The 15608-nt window shown below is 46.9% G+C and overlaps 1 protein-coding gene across 2 annotated transcripts in view; it reads right to left on the reverse strand.

The window, feature by feature from the left end:
• The window catches only part of LOC139389344 (dedicator of cytokinesis protein 8-like), an 88958-nt gene that overhangs the window by 39520 nt on the left and 33830 nt on the right, over positions 1–15608 (reverse strand). For both annotated transcript variants that reach the window (XM_071136019.1, XM_071136020.1), the window contains 4 exons: positions 15148–15256; positions 11356–11568; positions 11169–11254; positions 10274–10340 (listed from right to left, as the gene is read on the reverse strand). In XM_071136019.1, coding sequence (XP_070992120.1) covers positions 10274–10340; positions 11169–11254; positions 11356–11568; positions 15148–15256 — 475 coding nt within the window. The remainder of the gene's footprint in view (positions 1–10273; positions 10341–11168; positions 11255–11355; positions 11569–15147; positions 15257–15608) is intronic.

Genomic DNA, 15608 nt, shown 5'->3' on the forward strand with positions numbered 1-15608 from the left:
CTACTGTAATACCACACAGACAGTAGTCTGTCCCTACTGTAATACCACACAGACAGTAGTCTGTCCCTACTGTAATACCACACAGACAGTACTCTGGCTCTACTGTAATACCACACAGACAGTAGTCTGTCCCTACTGTAATACCACACAGACAGTAGTCTGTCCCTACTGTAATACCACACAGACAGTACGCTGGCTCTACTGTAATACCACACAGACAGTACTCTGGCTCTACTGTAATACCACACAGACAGTAGTCTGTCCCTACTGTAATACCACACAGACAGTAGTCTGTCCCTACTGTAATACCACACAGACAGTAGTCTGTCCCTACTGTAATATCACACAGACAGTAGTCTGTCCCTACTGTAATACCACACAGACAGTAGTCTGTCCCTACTGTAATACCACACAGACAGTAGTCTGTCCCTACTGTAATACCACACAGACAGTAGTCTGTCTCTACTGTAATACCACACAGACAGTAGTCTGTCCCTACTGTAATACCACACAGACAGTAGTCTGTCCCTACTGTAATACCACACAGACAGTAGTCTGTCCCTACTGTAATACCACACAGACAGTAGTCTGTCCCTACTGTAATACCACACAGACAGTAGTCTGTCTCTACTGTAATACCACACAGACAGTACTCTGGCTCTACTGTAATACCACACAGACAGTAGTCTGTCCCTACTGTAATACCACACAGACAGTAGTCTGTCTCTACTGTAATACCACACAGACAGTAGTCTGTCCCTACTGTAATACCACACAGACAGTAGTCTGTCCCTACTGTAATACCACACAGACAGTAGTCTGTCCCTACTGTAATACCACGCAGACAGTAGTCTGTCCCTACTGTAATACCACGCAGACAGTAGTCTGTCCCTACTGTTATACCACGCAGACAGTAGTCTGTCCCTACTGTAATACCACACAGACAGTAGTCTGTCCCTACTGTAATACCACACAGACAGTAGTCTGTCCCTACTGTAATACCACACAGACAGTAGTCTGTCCCTACTGTAATACCACACAGACAGTAGTCTGTCCCTACTGTAATACCACACAGACAGTAGTCTGTCCCTACTGTAATACCACACAGACAGTAGTCTGTCCCTACTGTAATACCACACAGACAGTAGTCTGTCCCTACTGTAATACCACACAGACAGTAGTCTGTCTCTACTGTAATACCACACAGACAGTAGTCTGTCCCTATTGTAATACCACACAGACAGTAGTCTGTCCCTACTGTAATATCACACAGACAGTAGTCTGTCCCTACTGTAATACCACACAGACAGTAGTCTGTCCCTACTGTAATACCACACAGACAGTAGTCTGTCCCTACTGTAATACCACACAGACAGTAGTCTGTCTCTACTGTAATACCACACAGACAGTAGTCTGTCTCTACTGTAATACCACACAGACAGTAGTCTGTCCCTACTGTAATACCACACAGACAGTAGTCTGTCTCTACTGTAATACCACACAGACAGTAGTCTGTCCCTACTGTAATACCACACAGACAGTAGTCTGTCCCTACTGTAATACCACACAGACAGTAGTCTGTCCCTACTGTAATACCACACAGACAGTAGTCTGTCCCTACTGTAATACCACACAGACAGTACTCTGGCTCTACTGTAATACCACACAGACAGTAGTCTGTCTCTACTGTAATACCACGCAGACAGTAGTCTGTCCCTACTGTAATACCACACAGACAGTAGTCTGTCTCTACTGTAATACCACGCAGACAGTAGTCTGTCCCTACTGTAATACCACGCAGACAGTAGTCTGTACCTACTGTAATACCACGCAGACAGTAGTCTGTCCCTACTGTAATACCACGCAGACAGTAGTCTGTCCCTACTGTAATACCACGCAGACAGTAGTCTGTCCCTACTGTAATACCACGCAGACAGTAGTCTGTCCCTACTGTAATATCACACAGACAGTACTCTGGCTCTACTGTAATACCACACAGACAGTAGTCTGTCCCTACTGTAATACCACACAGACAGTAGTCTGTCCCTACTGTAATACCACACAGACCGTAGTCTGTCCCTATTGTAATATCACACAGACAGTAGTCTGTCCCTACTGTAATACCACACAGACAGTAGTCTGTCCCTACTGTAATACCACACAGACAGTAGTCTGTCCCTACTGTAATATCACACAGACAGTACTCTGGCTCTACTGTAATACCACACAGACAGTAGTCTGTCCCTACTGTAATACCACACAGACAGTAGTCTGTCCCTACTGTAATACCACACAGACAGTACTCTGGCTCTACTGTAATACCACACAGACAGTAGTCTGTCCCTACTGTAATACCACACAGACAGTAGTCTGTCCCTACTGTAATACCACACAGACAGTACTCTGGCTCTACTGTAATACCACACAGACAGTACTCTGGCTCTACTGTAATACCACACAGACAGTAGTCTGTCCCTACTGTAATACCACACAGACAGTAGTCTGTCCCTACTGTAATATCACACAGACAGTAGTCTGTCCCTACTGTAATACCACACAGACAGTAGTCTGTCCCTACTGTAATACCACACAGACAGTAGTCTGTCCCTACTGTAATACCACACAGACAGTAGTCTGTCCCTACTGTAATACCACACAGACAGTAGTCTGTCTCTACTGTAATACCACACAGACAGTAGTCTGTCTCTACTGTAATACCACACAGACAGTAGTCTGTCTCTACTGTAATACCACACAGACAGTAGTCTGTCCCTACTGTAATACCACACAGACAGTAGTCTGTCCCTACTGTAATACCACACAGACAGTAGTCTGTCCCTACTGTAATACCACACAGACAGTAGTCTGTCCCTACTGTAATACCACACAGACAGTAGTCTGTCCCTACTGTAATACCACACAGACAGTACTCTGGCTCTACTGTAATACCACACAGACAGTACTCTGGCTCTACTGTAATACCACACAGACAGTAGTCTGTCCCTACTGTAATACCACACAGACAGTAGTCTGTCCCTACTGTAATACCACACAGACAGTAGTCTGTCCCTACTGTAATACCACACAGACAGTAGTCTGTCCCTACTGTAATACCACACAGACAGTAGTCTGTCCCTACTGTAATACCACGCAGACAGTAGTCTGTCTCTACTGTAATACCACACAGACAGTAGTCTGTCCCTACTGTAATACCACACAGACAGTAGTCTGTCCCTACTGTAATACCACACAGACAGTAGTCTGTCCCTACTGTAATACCACACAGACAGTAGTCTGTCCCTACTGTAATACCACACAGACAGTAGTCTGTCCCTACTGTAATACCACACAGACAGTAGTCTGTCCCTACTGTAATACCACACAGACAGTAGTCTGTCCCTACTGTAATACCACACAGACAGTAGTCTGTCTCTACTGTAATACCACACAGACAGTAGTCTGTCTCTACTGTAATACCACACATACAGTAGTCTGTCTCTACTGTAATACCACACAGACAGTAGTCTGTCCCTACTGTAATACCACACAGACAGTAGTCTGTCCCTACTGTAATACCACACAGACAGTAGTCTGTCCCTACTGTAATACCACACAGACAGTAGTCTGTCTCTACTGTAATACCACACAGACAGTACTCTGGCTCTACTGTAATACCACACAGACAGTAGTCTGTCCCTACTGTAATACCACACAGACAGTAGTCTGTCCCTACTGTAATACCACACAGACAGTAGTCTGTCCCTACTGTAATACCACACAGACAGTAGTCTGTCCCTACTGTAATACCACACAGACAGTAGTCTGTCCCTACTGTAATACCACGCAGACAGTAGTCTGTCCCTACTGTAATACCACGCAGACAGTAGTCTGTCTCTACTGTAATACCACACAGACAGTAGTCTGTCCCTACTGTAATACCACACAGACAGTAGTCTGTCCCTACTGTAATACCACACAGACAGTAGTCTGTCCCTACTGTAATACCACACAGACAGTAGTCTGTCCCTACTGTAATACCACACAGACAGTAGTCTGTCCCTACTGTAATACCACACAGACAGTAGTCTGTCCCTACTGTAATACCACACAGACAGTAGTCTGTCTCTACTGTAATACCACACAGACAGTAGTCTGTCTCTACTGTAATACCACACATACAGTAGTCTGTCTCTACTGTAATACCACACAGACAGTAGTCTGTCCCTACTGTAATACCACACAGACAGTAGTCTGTCCCTACTGTCATACCACACAGACAGTAGTCTGTCCCTACTGTAATACCACACAGACAGTAGTCTGTCTCTACTGTAATACCACACAGACAGTAGTCTGTCCCTACTGTAATACCACACAGACAGTAGTCTTTCCCTACTGTAATACCACACAGACAGTAGTCTGTCCCTACTGTAATACCACACAGACAGTACTCTGGCTCTACTGTAATACCACACAGACAGTACTCTGGCTCTAGGATTTCTGTGGTATTCTGGATACAAAGTTCGAAAATAACACTTTTCTGTAAGTGTATGAGAAATGATTCATCTCGGCAGTGTCATTATTGACTGTTTCGTAACACTTCACCTGTACTCATCATCATACAGCATACAGCCTGTCATAGATGTGACATGCTAACTGTCCCAGGCAGAGATCTCACAAAGGGATGTCCATTTCTTACTAGAGGTCGACCGATTAATCGGAATTGCTGTGGCGGCCAGGTGCACGGTGTTTCCTCCGACACATTGTTGCGGCTGGCTTCCGGGTTGGATGCACGCTGTGTTAAGAAGCAGTGCGGCTTGGTTGGGTTGGGTTGTGTTTCGAGGACGCATGGCTTTCAACCTTCGTCTCTCCCGAGCCCGTACGGGAGTTGTAGCGATTAGACAAGATAGTAATTACTTTGGATACCACGAAAAAGGGGGTCAAATTAAAAATAATAATAATAAAAATAAGAATGTGTTCTTAACTGACTTGCCTCGTTAAATAAAGTTGTAAAAATAAAAAAATACAGATTTCCGATTGTTATGATTTCCGACTGCTATTTCAAGGGCCGATTTTTAGGGCCGATTTCAAGTTTTCATAACAATCGGAAATCTGTATTTTTTATCGGTGGGTTAACTACCTTGTTCAGGGGCAGAACGACATATTTGACCTTGTCAGCTCAGGGATTCAATCTTGCAACCTTACGGTTAACTAGTCCAACGCTCTAACCACCTGCCTCACGAGGAGCCTGCCTGTTACGCTAATGCAGTAAGAAGCCAAGGTAAGGTGCTAGCTAGCATCAAACTTATCTTATAAAAAACAATCAATCAATCATAATCACTAGTTAACTACTCATGGTTGATGATATTACTAGTTTATCTAGCATGTCCTGCGTTGCATATAAATCAATGTGGTGCGTATTCGCAAAAAAGGACTGTCGTTGCTCCAACGTGTACCTAACCATAAACATCAATGCCTTTCTTAAAATCAATACACAGAAGTATATTTTTAAACCTGCATATTTAGCTAAAAGAAATCCAGGTTAGCAGGCAATATTAACCAGGTGAAATTGTGTCACTTCTCTTGCGTTCATTGCACGCAGAGTCAGGGTATATGCAACAGTTTGGGCCACCTGGCTCATTACGAACTAATTTGCCAGAATTTTACGTAATTATGACATAACATTGAAGGTTGTGCAATGTAACAGGAATATTTAGACTTAGGGATGCCACCCGTTAGATAAAATACGGAACGGTTCCGTATTTCACTGAAAGAATAAACATTTTGTTTTCGAAATGATAGTTTCCGGATTCGACCATATTAATGACCTAAGGCTCATATTTCTGTGTGTTATTAAGGGGTCAGCGTTAGTCTATGATTTGATAGAGCAGTCTGACTGAGCGATGGTAGGCACCAGCAGGCTCGTAAGCATTCATTCAAACAGCACTTTTGTGCGTTTTGCCAGCAGCTCTTCCCTGTGCTTCAAGCATTGTGCTGTTTATGACTTCAAGCCTATCAACTCCCGAGATTAGGCAGGTGTAACCGATGCGAAATGGCTAGCTAGTTAGCGGGGTGCGTGCTAATAGCGTTTCAAACGTCACTCGCTCTGAGACTTGGAGCAGTTGTTCCCCTTGCTCTGCATGGGTAACGCTGCTTCGAGGGTGGCTGTTGTCGATGTGTTCCTGGTTCGAGCCCAGGTAGCGGCGAGGAAAGGGATGGAAGCTATACTGTTACACTGGCAATACTAAAGACCCTATAAGAACATCCAATAGTCAAAGGTATAAGAAATAAAAATCATATAGAGAGAAATAGTCCTATAATTCCTATAATAACTACAACCTAAAACTTCTTAACTGGGAATATTGAAGACTCATGTTAAAAGGAACATATGTTCTCATGTTCTGAGCAAGGAACTTAAACGTTAGCTTACATGGCACATATTGCACTTTTACTTTCTTCTCCAACACTTTGTTTTTGCATTATTTAAACCAAATTGAACATGTTTCCTTATTTATTTGAGGCTAAATTGATTTTATTGATGTATTTTATTAAGTTAAAATAAGTGTTCATTCAGTATTGTTGTAATTGTCCTTATTACAAATAAAAATAAATACATGGTTTTTTATTTTAATTTTTAATTTTATTTTAAAATCGGCCGATTAATCGGTATCGGCTTTTTTTGGTCCTCGGTATCGGCGTTGAAAAATCATAATCGGTCGACCTCTATTTCTTACATTTCCTCAAGTCCTCTCTTATCACCTACCTCCTCATCGTTTTAGAGGAACAAATGTTAAGGGGATGGACATAGGATCTTTGTCGTCCCATACACTTTGAGAAGGAGGCAAGGAGAGAGGGTGTAACGAATCGGGGAAAGACAAATTGAGAAAGAGTCTCTGTTTCTACGGCTCCTCACTTGTGACTGTGTCCTGAGAAGAGGATGACCCTACGGTGACCCTGTACGCTGTGAGTGTCATGTTAGGTCCCATTACGAACCCATTTACAACCTCCTCATTCCACATGTCACATTATGAGTCCTCTACAACAGTCTTTAACACTTCATAGCAGGACTGATGCTGCTAGCACACAACATAACACAGCATGGATTTCTTCCTCGGTCTCTCTCAAGTTTAATCTGAAGCAGACAGAAGAGTGTGACAGTTCTAAATGTGTTAAGTGGGGAATTGTGTGTGTGTACACACACACACACACACACACACACGGGACCATGCTTCAAATTTCAACAGTTAATGTGGTCTACATTGTGACGGCATTGCAGTGTGTTAACTTTAAAAGCCAAGAGTTCCACAGGACTTCATATTAATTGTGATGAAACACAGCTGATGATTGCTGGCTGTGTTCTAAACATCTGGCATAAACCTCCCAATCCCCTGGACACACCATGATCAGTATGATCATATTCTACTGTAGGCCTACATTACACACACCATGATCAGTATGATCATATTCTACTGTAGGCCTACATTACACACACCATGATCAGTATGATCATATTCTACTGTAGGTCTACATTACACACACCATGATCAGTATGATCATATTCTACTGTAGGCCTACATTACACACACCATGATCAGTATGATCATATTCTACTGTAGGCCTACATTACACACACCATGATCAGTATGATCATATTCTACTGTAGGCCTACATTACACACACCATGATCAGTATGATCATATTCTACTGTAGGCCTACATTACACACACCATGATCAGTATGATCATATTCTACTGTAGGCCTACATTACACACACCATGATCAGTATGATCATATTCTACTGTAGGCCTACATTACACACACCATGATCAGTATGATCATATTCTACTGTAGGCCTACATTACACACACCATGATCAGTATGATCATATTCTACTGTAGGCCTACATTACACACACCATGGTTGGCCTATTAATCACAACCATCTTCGCTGTAATAGTCTTTTATACACCCGTTATTAGTGTGTACTGTAACCATCTGTCAGTCGGTCAGGGCAGGACAGGATTAGAGAAATGTTGTCCGCGAACTATATCAACATCTGCTGCATATTTCCCAGATGTGAAACCAAAACCGCATTTCATTGCAGAGAAACAGTAAAGAGATGGTGAAAGAGAGAAAGAGAGACAGACAGACAGGGAGGGACAGACCGAGACAGGGAGGGACAGACCGAGACAGAGACAGACAGAGAGAGCGCGACAGAGAGCGAGACAGAGAGCGAGACAGAGAGCGAGACAGAGAGCGAGACAGAGAGCGAGACAGAGAGAGAGAGCGAGACAGAGAGCGAGAGACAGACAGAGAGCGAGAGACAGACAGAGAGCGAGAGACAGACAGAGAGCGAGAGACAGACAGAGAGCGAGAGACAGACAGAGAGCGAGAGACAGACAGACAGAGAGCGAGAGACAGACAGACAGAGAGCGAGAGACAGACAGAGAGCGAGAGACAGACAGAGCGAGAGACAGACAGAGCGAGAGACAGACAGAGCGAGAGAGAGACAGACCAGAGAGAGAGACAGACCAGAGAGAGAGACAGACCAGAGAGAGAGACAGACAGAGAGAGAGAGCGCGACAGAGAGCGAGAGACAGAGAGCGAGACAGAGAGCGAGAGACACAGAGAGAGAGAGCGAGACAGAGAGCGAGAGACAGACAGAGAGCGAGAGACAGACAGAGAGCGAGAGACAGACAGAGAGAGAGAGACAGACAGAGAGAGAGACAGACAGAGAGAGAGACAGACAGAGAGAGAGACAGACAGAGAGAGAGACAGACAGAGAGAGAGAGCGCGACAGAGAGCGAGAGACAGAGAGCGAGAGACAGAGAGCGAGAGACAGAGAGCGAGAGACAGAGCGAGAGACAGAGAGCGAGAGACAGAGAGAGAGACAGAGAGAGAGACAGACAGACAGACAGACAGAGAGAGAGACAGACAGACAGACAGACAGAGAGACAGAGAGAGAGAGAGACAGAGAGAGCGCGACAGAGAGAGCGCGACAGAGAGAGCGCGACAGAGAGAGCGCGACAGAGAGAGCGCGACAGAGAGAGCGCGACAGAGAGAGCGCGACAGAGAGAGCGCGACAGAGAGAGCGCGAGAGCGACAGAGAGAGAGCGACAGAGAGAGAGCGACAGAGAGAGAGCGACAGAGAGAGCGCGACAGAGAGAGCGCGACAGAGAGAGCGCGACAGCGCGCGACAGCGACCGAGAGAGCGCCACAGAGAGAGAGCAAGGCAGAGAGAGAGAGAGAGAGACAGAGACCGAGACAGAGAGAGCGTGACAGAGAGAGAGCGACAGAGAGAGAGCGAGACAGAGAGAGCGCGACAGAGAGAGCGCGAGACAGAGAGAGCGAGAGAGACAGAGACCGAGACAGAGAGAGCGAGAGAGAGAGAGCGAGAGAGAGAGCGAGAGAGAGAGCGAGAGAGAGAGAGACCGAGAGAGAAAGAACCCCAGTCACCAATCCCCTCTGTTCCAGATTGAGTCATGTCAAGTGTATTAGTTCAACAAACTGGACAGTATGTCATCCTTTTCCATAACTGGGGGATGTTTCATGGGCCTACAACATGGTGCCTTTTTCAGGCCCATCTGCATTGTGCCTTATGGATATTATGTAGAAGAGCATCATCTGGTTCCCTCGCCATTGCAAGAGATGTAGTATATAATAAAGGATGCAGTTTGGCCAGACCACCAAAAGGTCAGCGGCTCAAATCCAAACGTGGTGCCCTTGAACCTTAAAACGCTAAATCCAATCCATAAACCATCCGGCTGTGCAAGTCCATAACACACATGCTACTCGTTTTTGCTAACAGAACTGTGTTTGGATAGGAGAGTACAGTGTGAATCAGATGGGTTGGTTGTATGAACACGGCTATGCTTGGTCTACTGGAGAAGCCCCTCAGTCCCAGGGCTTCCGGACGTTCTGTCTACTGTGGCTAAAGTCTTCAGATATCCCACTGATCTATCACTTCACTGACCAGCAACACAAATCTGACACACTGGTCAGGAGATCACCTGAAAGATAAAGCACACCTTGCAGACGAACTGATTAGAACATTTCCTGACTACCGTACATGTTGAATCGCAACTGTTCCCCCGACAACCAGCGCGTAATCTACTGCGCACGGCCGACGTTCGCTATGGTGTGCCTTGTCCTTAATAGGCATTAACCTCAACAACTTCAAGCTTCAACAACATGTGATTCTTCATGACCTTACAACACACAGTGGGCCGAAGAACACAGCACTGTAGCAACCTTTCAGAAGGAAACCCCTACTGTACCTTTTTCTTCTCTCTCAGGTCGTACAGAGCCAGGGTAGCAAACAGTGGTTCAATGTCAATCTCAAACCTATGGAGGACAGGGGAGAAAATATATCAGCCTGTCATTTCACAGCAGTGTGTCGACCAGCCAGCAAACATTGTCAATAAGCCTGACGTATAATGACATTTTATCTATTCTATAAAGTTCTGCATTGTTGATTGAGAAAGAACATAAGCATTTTGCTGCAATTGTGAATGTGGCGAATAGATTTCATTTGATTCTATTGATCAACTCAGGATACTCAACAGAAACATGGATTGTGACTGCATGTACTCTCATAGCATTGAGACTTGGAACTGAGCCAATCGAGTGATAAGCCCAACTGTAAGTTGGGACAAGCAGCTGCCAAAACAATGTTTAGAGATGATGAAGAACTTAGCTGAAACCTTTGGCAGCTTTACGGTGTGGGAGAAGCAGAAAGAGAGAGAGAACAGAAAGAGAGAGAGAGAGACAGCGAGAGAGAGGAAACAAGAGAGACAGAGAGATACTAGCCCACAGAAAGTGTGTAAGAGAGGGAGAGAAAGGGAACGTGTCTCACAGAAAGTGATGGTCTTAAGGAAAGGTAACAACCACTGTACTGCAGAGCTCCCAGGCTAAAGACTAAGGTCCAGACCAAACTGAATGGTCTCCAACTTAACAATGGTCTGTCAATTGCAGTAGCAGACAAATGCATGCTAAATGTTGGGAACATTTCCCCATCATTCATATTGTGAGATAATCTTCTCCTTCTCACACAATCTTCCGTCACTCTGCCACCCTGTCCCACACAACATGTTGTTTCTCACATACAGGTAGCTAGTTAGCTAGAGGCAAACAGTTTTTTTCCTTCTGTGAAAGGTAGTGTAATTCCCATACTTGATGGCCTGACACCTGATGATGATCCGGTCGCCCATGTGCTCTTTGGGACAGTCGGGAATGGGCCGGATCTCCACTGCATCATCCTGGAATACCAAAGGAATGTCATGGATCCAGCCACTCAATTCAAGTCAAGCATGCACAGAATCATTGACTGTATGTATATGTGTGTGTGTCCCTCTCTCACCTCGTCGGCGGGTGGGTACAGGGCAAACAGCTCAGGGTGGCGGTTCCCCTGCCGGGCTTCCTGGTTGAACCTGTCCAGGTCGTCATGGTTACTGAAGTGCAGCAGCCCCTCCACTCTGGGGTCAGGGGTCAGACCAGAGCGGAGGTCAAAGTCAGAGGAGGTCAGGGTCCTGCTGGAGTCATCACTCAGTACCGCCAGAGACGGGGACTTCACCTGTAACAACAATGACTGGTATTAGGAGAGAGAGGAGGACAGAGACGGGGACTTCACCTGTAATAATATTAATAATGACTGGTATTAGGAGAGAGAGGAGGACAGAGACGGGGACTTCACCTGTAATAATATTAATAATGACTGGTATTAGGAGAGAGAGGAGGACAGAGACGGGGACTTCACCTGTAATAATATTAATAATGACTGGTATTAGGAGAGAGAGGAGGACAGAGACGGGGACATCACCTGTAATAATATTAATAATGACTGGTATTAGGAGAGAGAGGAGGACAGAGATTTCACCTGTAATAATATTAATAATGACTGGTATTAGGAGAGAGAGGAGGACAGAGACTTCACCTGTAATAATATTAATAATGACTGGTATTAGGAGAGAGAGGAGGACAGAGACTTCACCTGTAATAATATTAATAATGACTGGTATTAGGAGAGAGAGGAGGACAGAGACTTCACCTGTAATAATATTAATAATGACTGGTATTAGGAGAGAGAGGAGGACAGAGACTTCAGGACAGGGAGCGAGAGGAGGGCAGGGACGGTAACTTCACCTGTAATAATAATGACAGGTATTAGGAGAGAGAGGAGGACAGGGAGCGAGAGGAGGTCAGGGAGAGAGATGAGGACAGGGAGCGAGATAATAATGTTGAATTCTCCCAACAAAATAATTTCACTCAAGTGTATTGCATATAGGCCTAGATAAGTGTTCCAAATACTTGCAGCACTCTAAGTGTATAGGCCGGTAACTTGCTATGCAATCGCAGTGGATAAGACATCCATAGATGATTAACTGTGTGTGAACATCAAGAGAATCGAAACAAGCTCATGGAATCCATAACTAATGGGTTTCAACTCCAGGGGAGCCCAGTAACTTCTAAGTGAAAGGGTGCCCCTTAACACCATGGAGAGATCATAGTACTCCCTGATTAACTACGTCCATATGGAATCACACTAAACTGAGCTACATGACTGGACAGCTCTGAATTCTCAGGCTGTGTCCTGTTTTCAACCACCCCTACCAACCCCCTTCCTCCTCACAGCACCCTCCTCACCAACCCCCTTCCTCCTCACAGCACCCTCCTCACCAACCCCCTTCCTCCTCACAGCACCCCCCCACCCTACCAACCCCCTTCCTCCTCACAGTACCCCCCCCCCCCCCCACCCTACCAACCCCCTTCTTCCTCACAGTACCCCCCCCCACCCTACCAACCCCCTTCCTCCTCACAGCACCCTCCTCACCAACCCCCTTCCTCCTCACAGCACCCCCCCCCCCACCCTACAAACCCCCTTCCTCCTCACAGTACCCCCCCACCCTACCAACCCCCTTCCTCCTCACAGTACCCCCCCCCCCACCCTACCAACCCCCTTCCTTCTCACAGGACCCCCCCCTCCACCCTTCCAACCCCGTTCCTCCTCACAGCACCCCCCCCCCCCTACCAACCCCCTTCCTCCTCACAGCACCCCCCCCACCAACCCCCTTCCTCCTCACAGCACCCCCCCCACCAACCCCCTTCCTCCTCACAGTGCCCCCCCTCCACCCTACCAACCCCATTCCTCTTCACAGCACCCCCCCCACCAACCCCCTTCCTTCTCACAGCAGCCCCCCACCAACCCCCTTCCTTCTCACAGCACCCCCCTCACCCTTCATTCCTCTTTTCTGTTGCAATCCTGCAGTAAATCTGCCTAATTTAGTTTCAAATATTATTAATTTGAATTACTAAAATATTTTGGCTTCATCAACAATCCTAAAATTTAAGGGGAAACATCCATCCATCTTCCATCTAACCTCCACTCCCCCAGCCCTGCTTAACTGTGCCCCTATCCCACAGGATTACTAATGACCAGTGTGAAGCAGGGGACCATTAGAGGCTGACTGACAATAGGCCGGTTCTTCCCCTCTCTCCCTCTCTCGCTCTCTCTTCGGCCTAGAGCGGATGGGAAAAACACGGCTAGAACAAGGGTCTTTGGTTTGGGTGATTAGGACTTGGTAAGGCTGGGGGGTGTGGCTGGGGAGCTGGGGATGGACCTTGGGACTTGGGAGTGGGACTTCACTGTCAGGGCTTGGAGATTTGAGTTTGGGACTATGGACTGACAGAGGTGGGGGGCTGGAGAAGGGGGCTGGAGGAGGGGTTGGCTGGGTGCTGGCTGGAGATTTGGCAGGACAGAGAGCTGGATGTTGGCTGGGGCAGGTCGGAAGCAGAGGGGGACTACATGAATATTCACGTCTCATTGTGTGCAGGTCAGGCTGGGTAGACATGAGGGAGACGGTGCCAGGATGGAGGTAATAGAAACAGGAAAAGCATGTCTGTGTTCAGTGTTATGCTCCCCAAACCCTACCCCTCCCCAACGCTCCCCAACCCCAACGCTCCCCAACCCCAACCCCAACCCTCCCCAACACTCCCCAACCCCAACGCTCCCCAACCCCTCCCAACGCTCCCCAACCGCTCCCCAACCCCAACGCTCCCCAACCCCAACGCTCCCCAACCCCAACGCTCCCCAACCCCTCCCCTCGCTCCCCAACCGCTCCCCAACCGCTCCCCAACCCTCCCCAACCCCTCCCCTCGCTCCCCAACCGCTCCCCAACCCCAACGCTCCCCAACCGCTCCCCTCGCTCCCCAACCGCTCCCCAACCACAACGCTCCCCAACCCCTCCCCTCGCTCCCCAACGCTCCCCAACCGCTCCGCTCCCCAACACCTCCCCAACCGCTCCGCTCCCCAACACCTCTCCAACCGCTCTGTTCCCCAACCACTCCCCAACCGCTCCGCTCCCCAACACCTCTCCAACCGCTCTGTTCCCCAACCCCTCCCCAACACCTCTCCAACCGCTCTGTTCCCCAACCACTCCCCAACACCTCTCCAACCGCTCTGTTCCCCTACTAATCCCCAACACCTCCCCTCGCTCCTCAACACCCACCCCCCTCCCCGCTCCCCAACCCCAACGCTCCCCAACCCCTCCCCTCGCTCCCCAACCGCTCCCCAACCCAAACGCTCCCCAAACGCTCCCCAACCCCAACGCTCCCCAACCCCTCCCCTCGCTCCCCAACACCTCTCCAACCGCTCTGTTCCCCAACCACTCCCCAACACCTCTCCAACCGCTCTGTTCCCCTACTAATCCCCAACACCTCCCCTCGCTCCTAAACACCCACCCCCTCTCTGTTCTCTCACTCTAATTTTCTCTACTTCTTTCTCTCCTTCTTTCATTGCACACTGATTAGAATTTCCTCACAAGAACAGATATTCTAAAACTAAAAGACAACCTATATCTATCAATCTGAGGAATCAGGAGATGTTGCTTGAAACAACTCTAGTATTCAGGTTTCATGTTGGGCATGTCATCTTTCTCTGATAGAAAACCCAGGGTATTATGTTTATCTAATTATTTCCTTCCGTAATGTAATCTTTGGATCTGATACCTGAATGTCCTACTACAGTACACTCTGAATACACGTTGGTCCTCTGATAACAATGGGACTGACAAAACTGCTCCTTACGGACCCAAACCCGGATATATTTTGGAATGGCCTTTTTTGTTGTTGTTGTGTATATGTTTATTGTGCTTACCGGTGTCTCTAGTTTCTCTGGCTGCACGTCAGACTCAAATGTCTGTTTCTGCAGAGTTTTGTGTAGACATGCCCGCTCCGAATATGCACTCCAACTATCTCCCTGGCACCTGCGCACACACACACACACACACACACCTTTTTTTATCTTATCAGAGCAGATTAGATGTAGTATTCCACCCCCCACATAGACACAAAGCCCCAGGACGTGGATGAAAACCCTGACCAGGAGACTGACTGTGTGTGTGTGTGTACACTACCGGTCAAAAGTTTTAGAACACCTACTCATTCAAGGGTTTTTCTATATTTTTACATTGTAGAATAATACTATTATTAACTATGAAAAAACACATGGAATCATGTAGTAACCAAAAAAGTGTTAAACAAATCAAAATGTATTTTATATTTGAGGTTCTTCAAATAGCCACACTTTGCCTTGATGACAGCTTTGCACACTCTTGG

The sequence above is a fragment of the Oncorhynchus clarkii genome, chromosome 30 (assembly GCF_045791955.1).
Source record: "Oncorhynchus clarkii lewisi isolate Uvic-CL-2024 chromosome 30, UVic_Ocla_1.0, whole genome shotgun sequence".
NCBI lineage: Eukaryota > Metazoa > Chordata > Actinopteri > Salmoniformes > Salmonidae > Oncorhynchus > Oncorhynchus clarkii.